This window comes from Pan paniscus, chromosome 3, assembly GCF_029289425.2.
Source record: "Pan paniscus chromosome 3, NHGRI_mPanPan1-v2.0_pri, whole genome shotgun sequence".
Classification (NCBI taxonomy): Eukaryota; Metazoa; Chordata; class Mammalia; order Primates; family Hominidae; genus Pan; species Pan paniscus.
The window spans coordinates 77091454-77115460 of NC_073252.2; the positions used below are offsets into that span (position 1 = coordinate 77091454).

General features: G+C 42.8%; 1 protein-coding gene and 1 non-coding gene across 2 annotated transcripts; both read right to left on the reverse strand.

Annotated features, from left to right (window-relative positions):
* Window positions 1-12913: 12913 nt before the first annotated feature.
* On the reverse strand, window positions 12914-14797 carry LOC100970829 (putative uncharacterized protein DANCR). The gene is made up of 3 exons (XM_034958833.3): window positions 14521-14797; window positions 14085-14224; window positions 12914-13552 (listed from the first exon to the last, which is right to left on the reverse strand). Exons 1-3 carry the CDS (start codon window positions 14780-14782, stop codon window positions 13460-13462), a joined length of 495 nt encoding a protein of 164 aa, XP_034814724.1. The 5' UTR covers window positions 14783-14797; the 3' UTR covers window positions 12914-13459.
* Window positions 13676-13797, reverse strand: LOC112439728 (small nucleolar RNA SNORA26). Its single transcript, XR_003027964.1, has one exon. It is a non-coding gene; the product is annotated as a small nucleolar RNA SNORA26 (small nucleolar RNA).
* Window positions 14798-24007: the final 9210 nt, after the last annotated feature.

Genomic DNA, 24007 nt, shown 5'->3' on the forward strand with positions numbered 1-24007 from the left:
CAATGCATCATTTTACAGTCACAAGTCTACAGTGTCATGGATAGACTAGGACCATATGGCTTGAGGAATCCCTTACAGGAGCCAGATCTGACTCAGACCCCTGATTGCAAGTCTGAAGGCAAGCTCTCTCAAATACAGCTAGTGACAGCCCAGGGCTTTCCTGGAGCAGTAAGAGAATTAAGTGTGACCTTGGATGAGAGCAGGTAACGAACTACAAGTAATGGTAATTCAGCAGGAATCTTTTCCTATGATTTGGGGCTGCTATTTTTTGGTGTCTGATCAAAGAAAATGTTTCCCAACTCACTAAGCTCTCCTGCACCTGACATAGTATTTGTATTGCAAAAAGTGCAAGGTTAAAAGAATTGGTGTCGTAACTACAGGAGGCTGTGTTCTGAGTTTTTGAAAAAAGGTTTTACATATATATTTTTGAAGAGCAGCCCGGCATGCAGCTATGAAATGAAGCATCTGGTATTGGCTTCTAGATGCTTTCTAGAACAGTGTTATCCAGCAGAACTTTCTGCCAGGATAGAAATGTTCTATATCTGTGCTGTCCAATACAGTAGCCAATAGCCAGGTGGCTATTTAAATTTAAATTTAATTACATTGAAAATTCGGTTCACTGATACACTATTAAGGCTTACGATAAAGCTAAGTAATGAAGTCAGTTTGGCATTGTTGTAAAGGTAGAAAAACCAACTGATAGAACAAAACAGAGTCAGGAGACAGGACCACACATACGTGGTCACTTGACTTACAACAATTGCAAGTGGGAAAATGGAGTTTTTGAATAAACATGCTGGATCAATTAGCTATCCACATAGAAACAACAGGCATCTGGACCTACCTCTATGTCCCTATTCACAACAATCAATTCCAAATGGATTGCAGATCTAAATGAGCAAACTAAAACATTAAAGCTTTTGGGGGGCCAGGCGTGGTGGTTCATGCCTGTAATCCCAGCACTTTGGGAGGCTGGGACAGGTGGATCACAAGATCAGAAGATGGAGACCATCCTGGTCAACATGGTGAAACCATGTTTCTACTAACATACAAAAATTAGCTGGGCATAGTGGTGTGCACCTGTAGTCCCAGCTACTTGGGAGGCTGAGGCAGGGGAATTGCTTGAACCCAGGAGGAGGAGATTGTTGTGAGCCGAGATTGCGCCATTGCACTCCAGCCTGGTGACAGAGAGAGACTCCGTCTCAAAAAAAAAAAAAAAAAAAAAAAAATAGGAGGAAACTTTATAACCTGGAGTAGGCAGAGATTTCTTAAATAAAACCAAAAAACACTAAATGTTAAAACTAATGAATTGAATATTTCAAAATTAAAGTTTTCTTCAAAAGATACCATTAAAAGAATGAAAAGTAACCAAATGGGGGAAAATATTTGTGACATATATACTTGACAAAGGATGAATATTTAGAATTCTAAAAACAAAAACATAATACTGTATACTTAAAAAATTGCTAAGAGGATATATCTTACATTGTGTTATTTTAAATTTATTTTATTTTTTTCAAATTTTATTTTAGACTCAGGGGTACATGTACAGGCTTGTTACCTGGGTATATTGCGCGATGCTGAGGTTTGGGGTACAAATGATCCCTTCAGCCAGGTACTGAGCATCGTACCCAACAGTTTTTCCAACTTTTCTCCCTCTCTTTCCCTCCCCCCATGTTAAGGGTTATTATCAATAATAATAATAAAGAGGTCAGGAGAAAACTTTTGGAGGTGATGGATTAGGTTCATGGCATAGATGGTGCTGATGGTTTTAAGGGTGTACACTTATCTCCAAACTTATGAAGTTGTGTACATTGAATATGTATAGCTTTTTAGCATGCCAATCATACTTCAATAAAGTCATTTTAAAAAATCTTCTTACAATGGATAAACAAGCTGTGATATATTCATCCAATGGAATAGTACTCAGAAATAAGGAGGAATAAGTTATTGACACATGCAACAATATGAATAAATCTCAAACACAGCATGCTGAGTGCAAGGAGCCTTATACAGAAGAACATACTGTATGATTCCAGTTATATGGTCTTCTGAAACAGGCAAATCTAATCTACAGTGAGGAAAAAAATTAGAACATTGGTTGTCCCTGGGAAAGTGGAAATGGTAGGGAGCATGAAGGACTTTCCAGGGTGATAGTATGTTCTATACTTGATAGAAGTTTGGGTTATACAAATGAATGCATTTGTCAAAACTCAGCAAATATATACACTAAAGATTTGTGCATTTCATTTCATGTAAATTTTACATCAAAAGAAACCTGAAGTATTAAATTCTAGTTAATGATATACATGCTGAAATATTAATATTTAAATGGCCAAATATGTATTGCTGTTTGCAATTTACTTTGAAATGCAACAACATTAAGATAGATACAGGTAAATGTAGAAATATCCTAAAGTGAGTGTTATATAATGTTAATGGTAGAATAATCTATGTGGTAAGTTTACAGATGCTATTGTAAAACTCTTTAAACTTTGCTAAATATTTGAAATTTTTCATAATCAAATGTTAGGAAAATACAAATTTAAAAGACACTAAAAATGGGCACAGATTTTACTTCATGAAGTTATTTCTTAATAGCCAATAAAGAGATGAAAAGGTGCTCAACTTCATTAATCATCAGGGAGCTGCAAATCAAAATCACCTGAAGCACAATTATCACCCACCAAAATGGCTAAAATGAAAAAAGATGGAAAATACCAAGTGTTGATGAGAATGTGGAACAACTGGAATACTCATATGTTGCTGATAAGTGTAAATTGGCTCAAACACTTTGAAAAACTTAAAATATTTAATATCTACTAAATTTGAACATGGTATATAACCTATGATCCAATAATTCCATTTGTAGGTATACACCGAACAGAAATGCAATCATCTTTTATCATGTTCATCAGAAGACGTTTATTACAATGTTCATAGCAGCAATATTTTTAATAGTTCCAAAATGTAGACTACTCCAATGCCTATCAACAATTGGTTGAATACATAAATTGTGGTATATTCACAAAATGGACTGCACTGCAGCATTCTCATGAGCAAACTGTGACTATACTCAAAATATGGATGAACCTCATGACCATCATAGTGAGTTAAAGAAACCAGACACAAAGAATCACATGTATATTATGCACAAACACAAGGATACTGCTCTATGCTGTTAGAAGTCAGGCTAGCGGTTACCTTTGGGTGAAAAGGAGTGGTTAGCTACCGGAAGGAAATACTTCTGGTGTACTGTTTCTTTCTTTCTTTCCTTTCTTTCCCTTCTTTTCTTTCCTTTCTTTCTCTTCGTTTCTTTCCCCTCCCTCCGTCCCTCCCTCCCTCCCTCCCTTCCTCCCTTCCTTCCTTCCTTCCCTTTCTCTCTCTCTTTCTATTTCTTTTTTTCTTTTTTTTAATGTAGTATAGCTCTGTCACCCAGGCTGGAGTGCAGTGGCATGATCTCGCTCACTGCAACCTCCACCTCCCGGGTTCAAGCGATTCCCCTGCCTCAGCCTCCGGAGTAGCTAGGATTACAGACGCGTGCCACCACACCCAGCTAATTTTTGTATTTTTAGTAGAGACAGGGTTTCACCATGTAGGCCAGGCTGGTCTCAAACTCCTGACCTCAAGCGATCTGCCCACCTCGGCCTCCCAAAGTGCTGGGATTACAGGCATGAACCACCACGCCCCGCCATGTTCTGTTTCTTAAATTAGTTGTTGGTGGCAGGACTGTGATTAGTTTGTGAAATTTCAGCCGAATGTGCATTTTTGTGTACTCATCTGTGGGCATGTTATATTTCAATAAAAAGCAGTCTCTGCCAGAACCTACAGGCAATGAGGTGCCACAGAAGGAGTTGACATTTGAAAGGCTTGAGAAGGGTTTAAGAGACACAATCAGATTTGCATTAGGAAGATTAATCTTTGGCTTTGGAGGATGAACGGGAAAGGAGTTGGGAGCTATTTGTAGAACTAATCCAGGCAAGCAATTATGAAGGTCTGAATTAGAGCAAGGGAATAGGAATGAGGACAGGATACAGCTGATATTTAGGAAGTAAACATGACAGGACGTGAGCCGATCACTAAATCCTCCTGCTCATGTTTCCTTGCTTGAAAAATAAGGAATAACAGTACCTACTTCATTGGGACTAGTTTGATGATTTAATGAGGGGGAGTGGTTTTAGATTTATAAAAAATATATATGCTTATTGTATACCATACCTAGACATAAGGTATTAATATTAGAAAGCTCTAAGAAAATATCTTGATTTTGGCATTGTCCCTGCGACGCTGCCTTCTCCCTGCCTAGGATGGATCAGCGTGGGACACAGGGTAGAAGGCAGAGGTACAGAATACCACAGGACATGTCAGAACGTGGGCGTGAAACGGGCCCAAGGGACCACGGGTGAAGGTCTAGGACTCTTCCGGCAGCCTGAGCGCCAGCAGAAGGAACCAAAACTAAGCCAGGCGTTTCCTCTCCTCCTCCCCAGCCTTTCCACCGAGAAGCAGACCGGCCGAACGCGACGGGGATTCAGGCCTAGGGGTGGGCTTGAGGCCGGAAAAATGGCCAATGGAACGAGAGCTTCTCCGTGCTTAGCCAATTGCATGACCCCCCCCAGGACCGCCCCCATCCGGTGATTGGCAGACACGTCTCCCAGTGTTGTCGCGGCCTGCTAGGGCTCTCAGAACTCCCGCGAGGGTGCGGGTCTTCCTCCAGCGCTGGGATACTTGGTCCCGCCCCTCAAGGTATTTCTGCTCCTTGTGTGACAGGGACCCCGGTAGTCCTGCTCCTGCTCTGGACCTGGAGCTAGGAGGTGGCTGGGAGGTGGGCGCGGTGAGGAGGTCTGAGCAGCCGCAGGCTCTGGGCCGCTTCGCCTCGAATCCAGGACCCGCGGGACCCGCAGGACCCGTAGTGCCTGGGGCCGAGGTGGGCGCGGCCCGGGCTCTCATGCTTTCCCTCACGCGCACCTGCCTTTTCCGCGGGGCCCGGGGCGGCTCCCCTGCCAGTTGGCGGGAGTAACCCGTAGTAGTAAAGCGCGACTGGATTAGGCCCTGTGTATTGAAGGGTTTGCGATCTTGAAAGGAACATTTGCATTAAAAACAGTGGGCAAACTTGTTTGTGGTCCTGTTGGTAACACACTTTTAGGGGGTGCAGTACAGTATGTTACCATACTTGGGGGATTAGCCGCCGTAGTTAAATGGTGGGTTCCTGTTGTTCCCAGCCCATTTCTAGCTAATTTAAAGAGAGTTTAAATAGGATAAGGTCCCGTTTACATCTTCCAGTGCCTTTCTAATACAAATATTTTAAGCAGCCCTATCAGCCTCCCCAAAAGGTAAAGGAGATTCCCCCAGTAAAGGCACATGACAATATGTATTGAATTTTTTTTTTTTTTTAAGACGGTGTCGCTCTGTCGCCCAGGCTGGAGTGCAGTGGCGCGATCTCGGCTCACTGCAACCTCTACCTCCCGAGTTCAAGCGATCATCCCACCTCAGCCTCCCAAGTAGCTGGGATTACAGGCGCCAGCCACCACGCCCGGCTAATTTTTGTATATTTTGTAGAGACGGGGTTTCACCATGTTGGCCAGGCTGGTCTTGAACTCCTGACCTCAGGTGATCCGCCGGAATCGGCCTCCCAAAGTGCTGGGATTACAGGTGTGAGCTACCACGCCCGGCCTGTATTGAATTCTTGAATTTAGCAAACACCACAAAATTATCTTAAAGTAGCCTGTACTTAATACCATAAGAAAGACCAGCCTGAGTCTGTTTTCCCTGAAAGCAAAGCGCTGAAAAAATCGTGCAATCGGGAAGAGAATACAAAATACTGTAGATACCTGAGTCTTCAGTATACAGCCAAGTGGCAATATACATGTTATTAGGATGTATTTTTAAGTCTTAGGTTCTTTCGGGGTGGGACAGTGCCGACTACATATAATTAAAGTATTTCATATATCATTTTCCTATTAATTGGACAAGAAAAATCTGATTTATTTTCGACCCTTTTGTAGGTGGGAAAATAGCAGGTTAAGATGATATAGCACTGAAATCTTTATCAGCTTCTCCAAAGATTATTTGTACTCATCTGTTGAAATATTTACCAATTTTTCTTTGTGTAGTTTGTGAAATTGCTGGAATAGGTTATGTTTCAGCTGGCTACAACAGAGCTTTTAAGGTTGCCAACTAACTTTCTTAGATGTGAATAGAGTTATTCTTTTGTTGACCTAAAAATTGTTGACTGTTAGAGCAAAGAATTCATATTAAATTTTGTGTAAAGTTAAATATGTCAGTGAGACACCTGAAATAGACTATTTTGGTATATTGCATTTGAACCTCCCTATCAATAGCAATCAAAAAACCATAATTCCAATCTGGCTATTTCTGAATATACAGCCAAGACAAGTGGCAATTAGAACTGTTAAAAGTAGTTTCTGGCTGGGTCCAGTGGCTCACCCCTGTAATCCCAGAACTTTGGGAGGCTGAGGCAGGAGGATCACTTGAGCCCGTGAGTTCAAGACAGGCCTGGGCAACATAGGGAGACCCCCCCACCTCTATAAAAAACAACAATAACAAAATTAGCCAGGTCTGGTGGTACACACCTGTGGTCCCACCTACTCAGGAGGCTGAGGTGGGAGGATCGCTTGAGCCTAGGGTACCAAGGCTGCAGTGAACTATGATTGTTCCACTATACTCCATCCAGCCTGGGTGACAGAGGAAGACCCTGTCACAAAAGAGAAACAAAAAAAAAAGTAGTTTCCGGTGATGACATATCAAGAGCAAGAATTTTTGACTGGCACAAAAGGTTTAAAGAAGGTAAGGATGATACCCATGGTGATGTGCAAAGCGGTCATCCAGTCACCCACAGAATCCAATTAAATGCTGAGAGCCAGAAATTCGGTTTTCTCAAATAGCCAATTAACTATGAGAAAAATAGCAGAAAAGTTTCATTCTGTAAGAAAACTTGCAGCTGATGAAAGCTTCTAGGAAGATTTTTATCTCCTGCTATTGTGGCTGAAGATCTCATGGAGGCCAAACCAAAATAGGGCTAAGCAGGAGCCTGCAGCTTGGGTGTGTATTCAGGGCATGATCCTGTTTTGTTCATTGGTCTTGGAGAAATTTCAGACTGAAACAAGCTGAGCATCTTCAAAGATTTTTTCACAGGCTTTTGTAGGTACATGACTTAAACAGCGTGAAACTTGTAGAGCTGGATATGACCAAAAAAAGAGGATGGAACCAGAAGTTTATTAGGAGGAACAAACTGTTATCTCACAGTAAGGAACTAACTGTAGGAGAATTTCTACCTTACTTCTTCAAAGTGAGCTCATCAGGTTACCTGCAGGGTAAGCAGTTAAACCTTCAACAGGGAGCTAGCAATTGTTATTCTGTATGGACACATCTCAAAAGTAGTCTGAGACTGGCCATACTTGGGCAGAAATATTTAACTTGTAATAATGAAACTTCTTTTAGGAGTGGAAGATGGAGCTCAGATGTTGGAAACAGGGATTCAATTAAGAAAGAAAAAGCAATGAAGAATTGTGGGCAGTTTAAGCATTAAATAAAAATGTACTGTTCTCGCAGAGCGTGGTGGCTCACACCTGTAATCCCAGCACTTTGGGAGGCCAAGGCGGGCGGATCACGAGGTCAGGAGATTGAGACCATCCTGGCTAACACGGTGAAACCCTGTCACTACTAAAAATACAAAAAATTAGCCAGGCATGGTGGCGGGCGCCTGTAGTCCCAGCTACTCTAGAGGCTGAGGCAGGACAATGGCGTGAACCTGGGAGGCGGAGCTTGCAGTGAATCGAGATCATGCCACTGCACTCTAGCCTGGGAGACAGAGCAAGACTCCACCTCAAAAAAAAAAAAAAAAAAATATATATATATATATATATATATATATACACACACACACACACACATACTGTTCTCTTTCACTCTTCCCACCCACCAAAAAGTGAGGACCTGATTATGTTCAGAATCTCACAATACTTTGTTCTTTAAATAATCTAAATTTCACTTTTAAATGGATTTTTATATATAAACTGTTCATCTCTAGGATTTAGAATAAAGGGCAAATAGGGTTCAGTTTGATCCTTTCATCATGAGAATGAGATTCTATAGTTTGAGAAGTTTCAAAGGGTATTAACAAGTAAACAATATATACAATCTTTTCAAGTGACTGAGTTTTGACCTTCATATGCTATGTTTCAGCTCTACAGCATTCATTAAAGGAAAGCTTGAATTACTTGAATATTCGTGAGCCCACGAATAGCCTCAAGTACATCATGGTCCAGTCAAATGATGGTTTTGCTCAAACACTTTAATAAAAAAGCATTAGTAATTCATGTCAGTTGATATAGATAAGGTATTCTTACACAGAATAGGTGAAAAATGGTTTCACACAGAAGAAATTTTGATACACCTAGAAAATGTAAAGGATTTCAGATAGTATTTTTGTCAATTAACATGTTAGTTTAGGGAGCTAGGTGAACCATGTGTTATTCCATCACATAATAAATTTGAGTTCAATATGAACTTCTCATTAAAAAACTTAGGTTCTTTGCCCCAATTTCCTTCTCAGTCTCTAGTATAGTGCTGTTTAAGTGTAGTATCCCGTAATTCAGAATTAGTATTATTGCAACCTAGTGGCAAGGACTTAAGTCAGAGCCTTGTGGTAGCTGACCCTGGGAAGACTGGTTTCATTAGTCATACTACTTTTCTGGAGTCAGGGTCTTGCTGTTGCCCAGGCTGGAGTGCAGTGAGTCATGTCTCACTGCAGCCTTGAACTTGTGGGCTCAAGCCATCCTCCCTCCTCAGCCTCCCAAGTAGATTAGATGACTGTGCCCAGCTAAGTTTTTGGCTTTTCGTAGAGATGGGGTCTTGCTTTGTTGCTCAGGCTGGTCTTGAACTCCTGGCCTCAAGCAGTCCCCATGCCTCAGCCTCCCAAAGAGCTGGGATTACAGGCTGTGCCTAGCCGATATATATATATATATATTTTTTTTTTTAAAGGACACTAGTACTATTATGTCCTTTTAAGTCCTCTTTTACATCTCATGTTTCATACACCAAAAACACCTAATAGGCTGACAGATGCTCCCTTTGTGCCAAATTTTGAGAACCTTCTCTTGCCGAGATTCAAGTTTACATTTCTTAAAACACAAACCAAAACTGAGGTTTATGAAAACATTATCTCACTTTAGCAGTTTGTATTACCTCCAGGACACTGCTGGCTGAAGCTGTACAGCCCGCAGGGCAAAAATTATAATTAGAATGCTTTTCTTATTGTCTTAATTTGCTTCAGTTATTGAATTTTTAAAATGTGGTGTCTTGTGCTGTATAAATACAAGTGTGCATAAGTGACTTTCCAATAAACCATAAATTGATTCCTTACTTTTCACAATGCTTTATTAGGAGGTATATGACCCCACATATTTTAGCCACATGCACATGCTCATGTATCTCAAGATTAAAGTCTAAATACATTTTAAATTCATGGTTATACCTTTAAAAAATTAATGGGCCGGGCGCGGTGGCTCATGCCTGTAATCCCAGCACTTTGGGAGGCTGAGGCAGGTGCATCACAAGGTCAGGAGATCGAAACCACCCTGGCTAACACGGTGAAAGCCCGTCTCTACTAAAAATACAAAAAAGTAGCCGGGCGTGGTGGCGGGCGCCTGTAGTCCCAGCTCTCAGGAGGCTGAGGCAGGAGAACAGCATGAACCCAGGAGGCGGAGCTTGCAGTGAGCCGAGATCGCGCCACTGCACTCCAGCCTGGGCAACAGAGTGAGACTCTCTCAAAAAAATAAAATAAAATAAAAAGGACTAATGAATATATATAGGATCTACTCCCAACCACCCACACGGCACTAATAAAAACAATGGAGGCAGGCTGAGGTGGTGGGGTTCTTGCCCCAGCTATATTTGTGATCTTAGAGGCTGCTGTAACAAATTACAACTTGGTGGCTTAAAACAGCAATTTATTCTCAGTTCTGAAGGCCAGAAGTCAGAAATCAGTTTCACTGAGCCAAATCAAATGATGCTCCTCAGGAGGCTCTGATGGGGAATGTGTTCCTTGGCATCTCCCAGCTCCTGGGGGCTGCCTCACTCTGATCTTCAAGGCCAGCATCTTCCAATCTGCTGTGTGTGGATCTCCCTCAGCCTCCCTCTCATGAGGGAACTTGTGATCGCATTTAGGGCCCACTAGGATTATCCAAGGTAATCTCCCCATCCTGAGATCCTTAATCTAATTATATTAATATCTGCAAATAAGGTAACATTTACAGGTTCGAGAGATTAGGCCTGATTATCTCGGGAGGCGGTCATTCAGACTACACTCTTTCCAGGTTCTGACAGGTTTTCTCTTCTGAAAAGTTGGTTGATTCATGCAATGTCTACAACAGTACTGCTAATAAAACCCTGCAGTAATGGAAATGTTTTCTATCTGTGCTGCCCCTAGCCACATGTGGCTTTTGAGCCATGGACGTGTTACAGGGCCTCTGCCCAAGTAACTCAAGGGGCAAAGGACCACCACCAGGACTCAGTGGAGTGCTTTGTGAAACCAGTGCTTATTCTTGACAACTATTTGCTAGAGCCTTCAGACTTTTAACACAGTTTTTACACCTTTCATCTTGACAGTACCTAGAAAACCTTGCCATTCTCTTGGCCCACTTCACTGGACCACTGTTCTGACAGAACTTGCTAGGGCCTTTTAAGGCTCTGGGGTTGTTTTCTGTATATTGATGTTCTATGTCTGTGCTGCCCCTAGCCACATGCAGCTATTGAGTATCTGAAATGTCAAAACCAACCATATCCACTGATTTTTGTATACTTGCTCACTGATTCTCATGATACCTAGAATAGTACTTGGCCCATAGTTAATGCTCCATTAAAAGAACATTAGAGCTATTCCAGTATTATGTAAATACTAAGTATCAGTTCCAATTTTAGTAGATGTGCTGCCGAAACACACACAGTACTAAATATCAGTATTGTCATTTTGTTCTTACATTATGACTATACGGTGTTATAAAAATGATTAAATAGTACTACCAACTAATATATCATTTGCTGAGTACTTACTACTTACCAAGTAGTCTGATGTACCACATATAACTCATTTTAATTACTTGTTAATAGAACCTAACACTAAGTGGTTTAAGATCACACATAGAGATTTGAACCTAGGCTCAACATTATGCGGCCCTTAGAAGGGGACTGTAAGCCACTTACCTACAAAAGGTCAAGCACCTGACTAGACCCTCTGTAATATGGTGGGAACTAAGGTGGACTTTACAGAATGGAGAGAAGCAGAGGCAGTTAGGTAAGTTTGCATGCGATGCGCAATGTAGTTCTGATGCTACAGGGCCATTACAGGGTGCTAAAGAAAATCAAGAACACATAGAAGGGCTGATGGTGGTCAGAGAAAAGTTAGGTTAAGAGCAGTAAAGTATAAGGCAATAGGGAGCATTCCAATTAAATTAAAACATTCAGAGCCCCGCAGGCCAGAGCACGTTGCCATTTTACCATAGTTTGAAAATAACCAACTTTCCACTACTACAGACATAAAGTCCTCCCCTCCTTAAGGGCACTTCTCTACAGCTTCACTGCTTCTCCAAACCTTTAAACACAACTATCCTCAGGGCCTTTGCACTAGTTTTCCCTCTGCCTAGAATGCTCTTCCCTCAACTATATATAAGGCCATGGCATCTCCCTCAGCTCTTCCATGTTGAGTGAGGCCTCCCTTGCCGGCCATGTTAAGTCATCTCCCTTTCCTTACCCCCTTAGCAATTATAGCCAGCTAACACATTAGTTGAATGTATTTTTTGTACTAGTCTGTTCTCACATTGCTATAAAGAACTGAGACTGGGTAATTTATAAAGAAAAGGTTTGTCTCATGGTTCAGCAGGCTGCACAGGGAGCATGGCTGCTGAGGCTTCAGGAAACTTACAATCATGGGGTATGTCTAACAGGAAGCACATGGCCAGAGTAGGAGGAAGGGGAGGTGCCACACTTTAAACTCTGCCATTCTTCTGCCTCTGCCTTGAGATAACATGTGCACAATTGCATAACCTTTATTTTTATTAATTTTTCTTTTCAGGCTGGAGCACGGTGACAAGATCATGGCTCAGTGCAGTCTCAACCTCTTGGGCTCAAGCAATCCTTCTGCCTCATTTTTTGTAGAGACGAGGTCTTACTATGTTGCCCAAGATAGTCTTAACTCCTGACCTCAAGTGATCCGCCTGCCTTGGCCTTCCCAAGTGCTGGGATTACAGGCATGAGCCACTGCCCCAGCCACACTACACATCTAAACAACCAGATCTCATGAGAACTCACTATCACAAGGAACAGCAAGAGGGAAATCCACCCTTTTCATCCAATCACGTCTCACCAGGCCCCTCCTCTAACATCGGGATTACAATTCAACATTATCCAAATTTGTGAGCAATTACCTAAATTTATGAGGCTAGACTTTACAATATGGAACATAAAAGTTTAGATAAAAAGGTAAGAACAATGCTATGAATTAAGAACGACTCCAAGATAAATATTAATACTTGCTACATAGACACACACAAAAAAACAGAATATGCTGACAGATACTCCTTTTGTGCCAAATTTTGTGAACCTTCTTAGGCTCAATGCAATGAAATAATATGAAGAGTTTATATTCTTAACAGCTTGACTGTGGTCCTTTCCTAGTTTGGTTGAAATAATTCTTAACTGTTACACCAGGACACCAAATCTCAAGAGACAAGTGACTTTCCAGAAGTCACATTGCCTAAAAGTTATACATGTGAAGCCTCTCATTCAGAGATACTCACAGGTGATGAAACTTGAGTTATCCCTAATCCATTTCTTTACCTGTGAAATGGGAGAATAGAATCTGTAAGGTTAGCCGAGAGAAAAGACAAGAGACCCAAGGTCAGGCCAAGTAAGTTTATTAACCTGCCAGGCTGCTCCACCAGTCAGAGGTGGCAGCCCTGAGCTTACAAAATGAGGGGTTTATATGCGGGAGAGAGACCCTGGGGTTGTTAGTCAATTAACTTTACCACATATAATCTCATGACCGGCTTACAATATATTATCTTGTGAAAATAGGAATTTACAAGGGGGTGTAATCCACGTTTCTCATGACCTCCCCCGTGCCACCCAGAGGGCTTCGGTGTAGCAAGTCTGGTGACCTTGCTATAGCGCCTAGATAACGGTTCAGGAATGCAGCTGCAGAGTATTCAGGGTAAGGGTCAGCTGCATTGAGTTAGCGGGGGCGGAGTGGTCCTGGGGCAGCCTGTCCCTAACAGAATCCACCTCCGAGTTGTGACAATTAAAAGGTTGAAAAGGTGAACGTGAAGCACCTGCTACACTGCCCTGTTGCCACCAGCATTGTCACTGCTCTGGCTCCTGTGGCACTGCACGGACACGTGGTTGCTACAAGTTAGTACGCATATTTGGCCTTATTAGAGGCACTTTCCTATTGTAACTGAAGGGATAGTTGGCTTAAGTCAATTGAAATACCAGCAACAGGACATTCCAGCTTCAATGGCTTGTGCCTGTAGTTGTCAACCTATAGAAAGAAAAGTTTTAAAATGACGTTTTAACCAAAGAAAACTGAAATGTATTGCTTGTTCTATAAACTGTAAAGAAAATCACAAAGGCGCTCAAGTTGTAACGAAATTTTTTCTGGTTCAGTTGTGACTCCAGACAGGATCCAAAGAGGAGCTTTCCAGTCTCTTCTCTGGGTTTTATGGAGACTTACTTTACCCTTCTGTGTTAGCCTCTTAAAGCACTGGGTCAACCTTAAAAGGGCACAGGAAAGGGTGCTCTGTGATTTTTTTTCTTTGATTTTTACAGGGTTCACTACTATTTTCCGCGTTGCTCTCAATACCTCGTGGATCTCTGCTTCTCTAAGTCTGAAACCACACTAGAAACAGCTGTTTTGTTTGGTGAGCCCCTACATGGATGTTTCCTTCCAGTTAAGGGGAGCCGGATTCGGACCTTGGCGACAAACAGACGCCGGGGAACCCTCCGGTCCCACTGGCCACGTGCTCCAGGCTGACTCATTCCTCCCCCCACCCCGCTCAAGGCTAGGAACATACCTGCGCTAAGAACTGAGGCAGCTGCACTTCCGCAGACGTAAGAGACGAACTCCTGGGGCTCAAGGTCGGCTGGGGTTGGGTTCCTGTCGCCGCACGTGTGGCCCGCCCGAAACCCGCTACAAAGTAGTGGCGCGTCAGCCCTGGGGAAGCAAAGCGCAAAATTGTTACGGTGCCCAGACCTGCGCCGGGAACCTCCGGCTGTTTCGCTGGGCGCGGCGCCTGTGCCTCGCGCAGCCCCGGGACGGGCACGGCCGCCCGCCCCCCGGGCCGCCGAGAGCTGCTCTACCCCTCCGTTCTGGCCGCCGGGAGCAGAGGAGCTCGAGGCGGGCAAAGCTCGTGGGGACACCGGGCGAGCCCAGCCCCTGATCGGACCCGCGGGCCGGCCGGGCGCCCTCCCCGCGGGAGACCGAAAGCCGAAGACTGGAGATGCACTCACCACGCAACTCCAGCTGACAAAGAGGCCTGCGACCTGCGACGGGCGCACAAACCAGAGAGGCGGCGCGGGGCGGGGAGGGAAGCAGGAGGGTCGCGGGGCCCGCAGCCAATCCCGGGAAGACTCCGGGCAAGGGCGGGGCGCGCAGCCGATCCCTGGAGAGTTCGGGGAGCTCAGCCAATCCCGGGAAGATCCTGAGCGGGGCGGGGTGGAGGGCCGCGGCACGCACAGCCAATCCCGGATGGGGCGGGACGGGCCCGGCCATTGGCTGTCGGTGTCCGGGGCCGGCCTAGGTGTGGCTCATGCAGTAGCACGGGGATAAGCCATGTCTGCGCGCGGAGCATCCTTCTCTGAATTAGATTTTTCAGGCTACCTACCAATCCCCGGCGTTGGTGATTTTGGTGCTCTTGGGCCCTAGACCCTTCCTCGGGTGCCCTTCTGGAGAGGGCATCGAGGTTACTCCAGGGTTGGCCTAAGGCCCTGAGATTCCCTTTCCTAAAGCCACACTAATCCGGTGTGTGTTCATCATCTGTGTCCGCCTAAACCGTAAGCTTAAAGAGAAGCTTTAAGCCACGACCATGTCTTGTTCAACAAACTCACTCCCGTGGCCTCTCCTAAAGCTAGAAGGACTACCTCCTTTCCTCATGCTCCCTCTTTATTCATTTACAGAGTCCAATAAGTAGACCATAATCAGTTGGAGGGTAGGAGTTGGGGAGGTTGAGAAGGCAACCATAGCAATCTCAAGGTAACAGGCTCAAACTTGGCAAACAAATAAGTAGAAGAAAATTGGAGTATATGCTAAAAGGAGAACTTCTATTGCTGTTTCACGTACTTACCATCTGCTAACAAATCTAATCCTCAAAATATATTTAATCATCTCCAAATTATAGATGGGGAAATAATTATGTTATGTAACTTGCCCCAAGTCACAGAGCAGCTAGCCAGTGGTAGATCCAGGATTTGAACTCAAGCAGCCTGAAGGCAGAGCCCCTCAAACAACATGCTACCTAGCCTTTCCCCAGGTATTGGGGGTGGAGCAGGAAGGGAAACCAAAAAATAGCCTACACTTGGTTAACAGATCAAGACAGGCAGCTCTGGTGGGGTGCGGCTTTGTAAACAGAAAGAACAACTCGTCCAGAGCCCCAAGGTAAAACAGGAAAGGGCTTTACCTGTTTAAGGACTCCCAGAAATGGAACTTAAGGAGCAGAGTGGCCTGAGATGAGAATGGCTTGGGGCCAGACCATGCAGGAAACCCTGGAAGAGTTGTTTTGTTTTGTTTTGTTTTTGAGATGGAGTCTCGCTCTGTTGCCCAGACTGGAGTGTAGTGGCACGATCTTGGCTCACTGCAGCCTCCACCTCCCAAGTTCAAACTATTCTCGTCTCGGCCTCCCGGGTAGTTGGGATTGCAGGCATGCACCACCATGCCTGGTTAATTTTTGTATTTGTGAAAGAGTTTATACTTTGTGCTAAGAATGATGGAAAGCTGTTCAAGTGTTTTGTTTGTTTGTTTGTTGTGTGTGTGTGTGTGTTTTAACAGGGGAATGATAGGATCTGATGTAGGGTGTGGTTTCGGGTGTGATTAAGGTGGTTTTGGTGGGAAGAAGAAGTTGAGTAAAATTTACCAGTAAACCCTAGCACCTAGTCATCATCTTGCAGATATTCATAGGATCTTGTTGAAACTGGAGAGTGAATACCAGTTTGTTGTCCCTTCACCTTTCTCAAGAGTCTTCCAAACATATCTCTAGTTGGAATCTGTTCTTTTTATAGTCCCTTTGGATAGCTGAGAGATATTAACTTTCCTTTAACTATGGCAATGAATGTGGTCAGGCAACATGGGAAAATATAGGAAAAGAGAAGTAAATCTCCTTAGTAAAGAGACTAATGCAGGAATTCAGCAGCAACCTAGCAGGGGCTGGGGGTAGTTGTGCAGAATGTCTTCCCTTCTCCCCAAATCAGGGGATAAAAATGGGAAGGAATTATGAAAGAATTATATTTGTGTTTGATTTAAGAGAAATTCACCTTAATCTGAAGGCTTCACATTTCTGGCCAAATACCTCAATTCAATGAACTTACAAACAGTTCATTCGAAATAGTAAAACTGTTCACTGGGCTTAGAGGAGAAATGTCTGTTAAATACAGAGACGATAGAACAAAATAAACTGATTTATAATTGCTTTTGAGTTAGGTTCAAGATAATATATATTTGGTACTAAAAATCCTTATAATGCAGTTTAAAGAGAATTGTTTCAATTGGGTTTATTATTAGGCCTAATTTTTTTAGAGAAATTAGTATGTCTAATCAATCCTTCTTTCTTTTCTTTCTTTCTTTTCTTTCCCTCCCTCCCTCCCTTCCTTCCTTTTCTTTTCTCTCTCTCTCTCTTTCTTGCTCTCTCTCTCGTCTCTCTCCCTCTCCCTTTCTTTTCCCTTTGACAGGGTCTTACTCTATCACTCAGGCTAGAGTGCAGTGGCACAATCATAGCTCATGGGGCAGGCTCCAACTCCTAGGCTTAAGTGATCCTCCCACCTCAGCCTCCCAAAGCATTGGCATTACAGATGTGAGCCACCACGCCTGGCCAATCTGTCCAATTTGAGGGAGTTCAGTCTCTCCAAATTTAATCTGTCAGAAGTTGAATAAAGGGACCTAGAAGAATACTCACCAGCCCTCCAGATATTCTCAGCTGGATTTCCCAGAGACACCACAAAATCACTCTTTTGGCCCAGAGTTTATTCTCTTCTTCCACCCCTCCACTTCCTTTTTGTGTCGTTTGTCTTGAAGAATAACAATTCCTTAGCCCAGCTGTCCAGGACTTAGCGCAAATGGTTTCCTTTCTCAGTCTCCTCCTCCATTTCTCAGCCTCCTACTTCCTCATCTTCTTCCATGCGGGCAGTTCTTCCTATTGACCATCCATGACTCTGCCTCTTCTTTCCAGCCCTTGCTTGTACTTTAGTTCTAACTCCATCATTTACTTTCAGCATCATCCACTGCAGTAGCCTCCACCTTCATTCAGCTTCCCTGTCTCCAGTGTTCCCTTCCCTATGAATTCTTCCACACTGCTGTCATCTCCATTGGAAATTGTTAAATGGCTCTTTACTGCCACCAGAAACAAAACCAACCTCCACCTATCTACTTCCTCCTCTCACTTCCCACATACCTGTTATAATCCAACCATGCTGAACTAATGGCAGTTCCCTGAATGCTGTCCAGCACTGTCCCATACAACTTTCTGCAGTGATGGAAATGTTCTATATCTCTGCTGTCCAGTATGGTAGCCACATGTGGCTATTGAGTACTTGAAATGTGACTAGCACAACACAAGACCTGGATCTTAAACTTCATTTACTTTTAACTAATTTAAATTTAAATAGTCATGCTGGGCCTGGTGGTGGTATGCCTATAATCCCAGCTACGTGGGCAGAAGTCTGAGGTGGGAGGATCCCTTGAGGCCAGAAGTTTGAGGTTGCAGTGTGCTCTGACAGTGCCTGTGAATAGCCACTGCACTCCAGCTGCCGCAATATAGCAAGACTCCATCTCTACAGAAAAAAAAAATTAGCCAAGCATGGCAGAACAGGCCTGTAGTCCCAGCTACTCAGGCAGCTGAGGCAAGAGGATCACTTGAGCTCAGGATTCAAGGCTGCAGTGACCTATGATGGCACTACAGCACTCCAGCCTGGGTGACAGAGCAAGACATCTAATATAAATAAATAGATAAAAATAAAAGTCACATGTGGCTGGTAGATACTACATTGAACTGCACAATAGTTTACATCCTTGCTTCTCAAAGCGTGGTCCATCAGCCTGGGCATTCCCTGGAAACTTGTAGTAATGCATAATCTCAGGCCTCATCCCAGATCTGCTGATTCGGAATCTATATTTCAACAAGATCCCCAGGTGATCTGTATGCACATTAAAGTTTCAAGAGCCACAGCTCTAATAAGCTCTTGCTTCCTTGCCTTTGCATGTGGTGTTCTCTTCGTCTGGGCTGCCTGTCACCTGTTCTTTTTTCCTTAACTCCTACTTATCCCTAGACCTATCTACACTCACAACCTGCTGTTAATATGGTAATCCAGAGGGTAGGGGATGAAGGATATGGGGGAGAGGAGTGAGAGGGAAGGAGAAAATATCTATGATAAAACCACTTGTATCTTGTAATCTTAAATAACTATATGTATGTAGCTATATAATATAAATACACACATACATACTATGTATATATTTATAGTATAGTATGTATATATGTATAGTATTCTATGTATATACATGTACAAGTATAGTTTGTGTGTGTGTGTGTGTGTGTGTGTTTGTTAAAATATGGTTACTACAATGTCAGTGGTATTTCTCTCAGGGTGATGGGATTTCATGTGTCTTACTTTCTAAAAATATTTTTGAGGTATCATTCAAATTCTTTACAAAGAGCATGTATTACTGACATAATAATTTTCATTACAGAAAACAAAATAAAGGCTATATTAGCCTTTTGTAAGTAACTTCAAGAACATGATATTGGAATAAAGTATAGCATTTTACAAAAAAGGAGAGCCCCCACCTTCCACAGTTAGAGACACTCCCTCGTCTACAACACAAGAGCGGGCAGTAGGCATGGCATAGGCAACAACCAACCTGAAAGCAGAAGAATGATCTCTTGTGATGCCTCCACTGCTGTCTCCTGTGTCTACCCTCCCACCCCCACAGCAGACATGGTCCTAGCACCACGACAATCACCTCTTCTCCATCCCCTGCCTGACTCCTAGCTAGGGCTGGAGTCTGAAAAGGGGCCTTAGGTGTACAGAGAAGGTCACCTGGAATCACTAGAAGCATCTGCAGAAGTATATGGATATGCTGGGTGACTCAGATGACATCTCATTTGGTCCTTAGCATCAAGGTTTTGTTCTATCAAATATTCTATTAAGAACGAATGTTTTCATTTTTTGGCTATTGTATTTCTTTTCTAAATTTTGGCAATTTTTTCTTTACTGACAAAAAGATGACAATTACCTGAGAGGTTATTTTAAATTCATGGCAAAATGTGTTTTGCTGAGCTATGGGATGCAATTTCTGCAGATCTTAGTGTGCTCAGCTGTGGAAGTCAGTTATAGGGTATAGAGTTCTGGTGGTAGGGTAAGGCCCAAAAAGCCACCAGAATGAATAGAGGAGACAACATAGCCTGGAGCCAAGACATGGTTTATATTCTGCACAGTAACTAATTTGCAAAAATAACAGGATGTTGTGAAATTTGATTAAGCAGCAAGGTGAGGGAGGCATTTTGGGGGGTTAGATCAAATTATTATTATTAAGGGTATTGTACAAGTTCTAATTCAATTCTAAAGATAGAAGGAAATTTATATTCTTTATTTTAAAACAAGTTGGCTTATCTAAATAAGTAACAAACTCAGAGTTTTATTTTATTTTATTTTATTTATTTATTTATTTATTTATTTATTTTGAGACGTGGTCTTGCTGTGTCGCTAGAGCTGGAGTTCAGTGGCACGATCTGGGCTCACTGCAACCTCTGCCTACCGGGTTCCAGCAATTCTCATGCCTCAGCCTCCTGAGTAGCTGGGATTACAGGCGCCCGCCACCACGCCTGGCTAATTTTTGTATTTTTAGTAGAGACGAGTTTCGCCAAGTTGGCCAAGATGGTCTCAATGTCTTGACTTCGTGATCCACCTGCCTCAGCCTCCCAAAGTGCTGGGATTACAGGCATGAGCCACTGCGCCCGGCCCAAAATTCAGTGTTGCAAATCATCCTTTTGTACATGTATGATCATATTTATAATTCTATATCTATTTATCAATCTACTACTGGCAGCACCCACCTCATGTATTGGCGGCTCCAGAGGTGTCATGTGACTTGGATACCGGGATGGAGCCAGCCTTTGTGAGGTGTGAAAGCTTATACAATTTGGGTGGTCCTTCTTCTTAAAAGAAACAATGCAAAATTTTACAAAAATATGCAACCCCATGGACACATTGTTAGAGCCCCTCTTGGGCCCTAGGTGAGGCCCATGCAAATAAAGAAATTGACACCTAAACTTTACTTCAACAGTTTTAGGGTAAATCTACCTTGGCTGCTCAGATGCTCTAGAAAGGGGAATTGTTGGCTATCCTTTAATACCATCCTTAGCACAGCACAGCTAAGGAGGAAACTCCATGCTTACACAAGGGCTTCTTCCTTAATCATCAGCAACGGCCCAGTTTACTGTACACCTAGTATTTGTGCCAGGCACTGTTCTAAGCTTTTTTTTTTTTTTTTTTTTTTGCATTGTCTCTTTTGATTCCTCATACTAACACTGAGATATATGTACTAGATGATCTTCATTTTACAGATAGGAAACTGAGACCCAGAGATATTGAATAACTTGCCCAAGAAGAGGTACCCACTGAGTGCTGAAAAACAGGCAGAGGTGGGAATGGGTTGCCAGCTGTTGAATTCCTGGGTCTGTGCTATCTAAGAACAGTAGCAGAAAGAGAGGCCCAAGCCACCAAACTGAGATTCAACAACCTGACCTCTGCTGTGGGGTGAGCTTGTTGAAAGCAGGTAGGACTATAAGTGACCTGATAGGTCACTAGGAGAAAAATCCAGTTTCCAGAACTGGACAGAAGGTCTCAGCCAAATACGGGGAGTTGGGGGTAGGGAAGCTTGCTTCTGAGCCCCAGGAACCTCCACTATATAACATAAGATTGGTTTTAGAGATTCAGAGATGATGGGTCAATAGGCAGAAAGGTTTCCTGACGTCCACAAACTCAAAATAAAAATTGCCATTTGTACACTCTGAGCAGCCACAAAGCTCTCTGGACAATAAAGCTGCGGAGAAGTCATCTAGGAACAGTTTAATGCCACCTTTCTCCACCCTCTTTGGGATAAATATATATCACATGCTCGTCCTCTTTTTTAGTCTTGCACACAAACACATTAATCCCAATGTCCTCTTCAGACCTGCATTTAAGTCACTTTTTTTCCCCAATGTTGGAAAGCCCTAATAACAAAACTAAAACCCCCTTAGTTCTACCCTCTCTAATTTAATTTCATTTGCATGGTAAAAAACCAGCATATTTATCGTTGATAAATATCAGAAGAGAGCTTCAGATATCCCTGTATAAAGGGAGAGGGAAGTAGTACATGTTAATAGTGAAATGGAGTTAACCAAGAACTTGAAAACAACTTGTATTTGCAATTTATTTGTGCTTTTTAATTTCTACTTTTTGTATTTATTGATGATTATTTGTGATTTATTATTTATTCATTGTGTTTTGTTTTTGTTTTTGTTTTTGTTTTTTGAGAAAGAGTCTTGCTCTGTCGCGGAGACTGGAGGGCAATGGTGCCATCTCGGCTCACTGCAAACTCTGCCTCCTGGGTTTACGCGATCGCCTGCCTCAGCCTCCCAAGTAGCTGGGATTACAGGGAGGAACCCCCACACCCAGCTAATTTTTGTATTTTTAATTGAGACGGGGTTTCACCATATTGGAAAGGCTTGTCTCAAACTCCTGACCTCAAGTGATCCGTCTGCCTCAGCCTCCCAAAGTGCTGAGATTACAGGTGTGAGCCATCGCACCTGGTCATTTATTTATTATTTACAGCCCAGTTTAGTCCAAAAAGGATTTGAGTGTAATTTACACAAATACATTACAATGAGATTTTCAAAGAACAGTGAGAAAGTTGGAGTGCAGCGAAAATATGATTAAAGTCCAGGGCTAGTACACAAAATAAAACCATGGGGAATACTTGCTGGAGGAAGGCCAAAAATTTTGCTCTGAGCTGCCTGGCAGTCAATGTAAAACATCAGAAAATAGAAAAAAAAAATGACACTCAAGAGAAACACAAATATTCCTCAAAGAAATTTCTTCCGTGGGTCTTTATAAAGAGGGTACTATAACCAACCTCCTCAATACCGATAATCTAAAGAGAATAGTTTTTTACTTGGAAAATAGGTGTGTTAAAAAAAGAAAAAAAAAGAAAAAAATGTTTTTAATCTCTCTAGCTTTTGGGTGTCCAGGATTTTTGATGCCTAGCCAAGATGATTTGCTTGCTTGAACTCAATTAAAACAAAATGTTTTTCAAGTCCCAATTATCATTTGGCAAGAGAGTTATCTGTCATGCAGGTGACACTTGGGGAAGAAATTGGACTTTTAACTGATTATGAAGCAGATAGGCTACACTCTGCTGTAATAGTAAAATCAATAGCTAAAAACAGATGGCATGTCCCATAACAAAGATGTGGTAATTTGGGTTAGTTCCCTGGCCAAAGATTCAGCATTTAGTCATAGACATACGTGTGTGTGTGTGTGTGTGTGTGTGTGTGTGTGTGTGTGTGTGTGTGTGTTGTCAACTTTAAATAACAAGATTCAAAAAATATTTTTAAGTATAGAATTTATTTGAGCTCAAAGTTTGAGGGTGGCCACCCAGGAGCAAAGATTCAAGTTATCCTGAATATACACTCTGATTAGCAGCCGTTACAAGTGGGTTTATTTTTAATTTTTAGCTTTTTTAAAGACAGGGTCTTTCCCAGGCTGGAGTGCAGTGGCATAATCATGGCTCACTGTAACCTTGAACTCCTGGGCTCAAGTGATCCTCCTACCTTAGCCTCCTGAATGGCCAGGATTACAGGCAAGTGCCACCATGCCCAGCTACTTTTCAAAAATTTTTTGTGGAGATGGGGTCTTCTTATGCTGGCCAGTCTGGTCTCAAACTTCTGGCCTCAAGCAATCCTGCCTCAGCCTCCCAAAGTGCTGGGATTATGGCCACAGTGGGTTTATTATTATTTTTATTTTTTGGTAGTTCAGTGATCCTTATTCTGAAAGTGAATTTTTAAAGGAAAAAAGAAGAGCAGTTCCTAAATTGTAATGTAAACCAATAATTTACATTAAGGTAACATAAGCTACTGATTGATTATACATTGTTCTTTGTGTCACAAATTCCAGGAACATGAAGATAATGGGGGCTGGGAGTGGTGGCTCATACCTGTAATCCCAGAATTTGGGGAGGCTGAGATGGGCAGATCGCCTGAGGTTAGGAGTTCGAGACCAGCCTGGCCAACATGGTAAAATCCCATCTCTACTAAAAATACAAAAATTAGGCTGGGTGCGGTGACTCAAGCCTGTAATTCCAGCAGTTTGGGAGGCTGAGGTGGGCGGATCATGAGGTCAGGAATTCGAGACCAGCCTAGCCAACATGGTGAAACCCCATCTCTATTAAAAATACAAAAAAATTAGCCGGGAGTGTTGGCACTCACCTGTAATCCCAGTTACTTAGGAGGCTGAGGCGGGAGAATCGCTTGAACCTGGGAGGCGGAGATTGCAGTGGGCCGAGATCACGCCAGGGCACTCCAGTCTGGGTGACAGAGTGAGACTCTGTCTCAAACAAACAAACAAACAAACAAAAAGATAATGGGGGAAGGGGCTAGACAGGAACAAAATGCCTTTAAACAATTGTCCCTGGGAATGGATGTGGGGAGCAGGGGTAGGACGTGATGAAGTTCCATACTCATGTACCTCT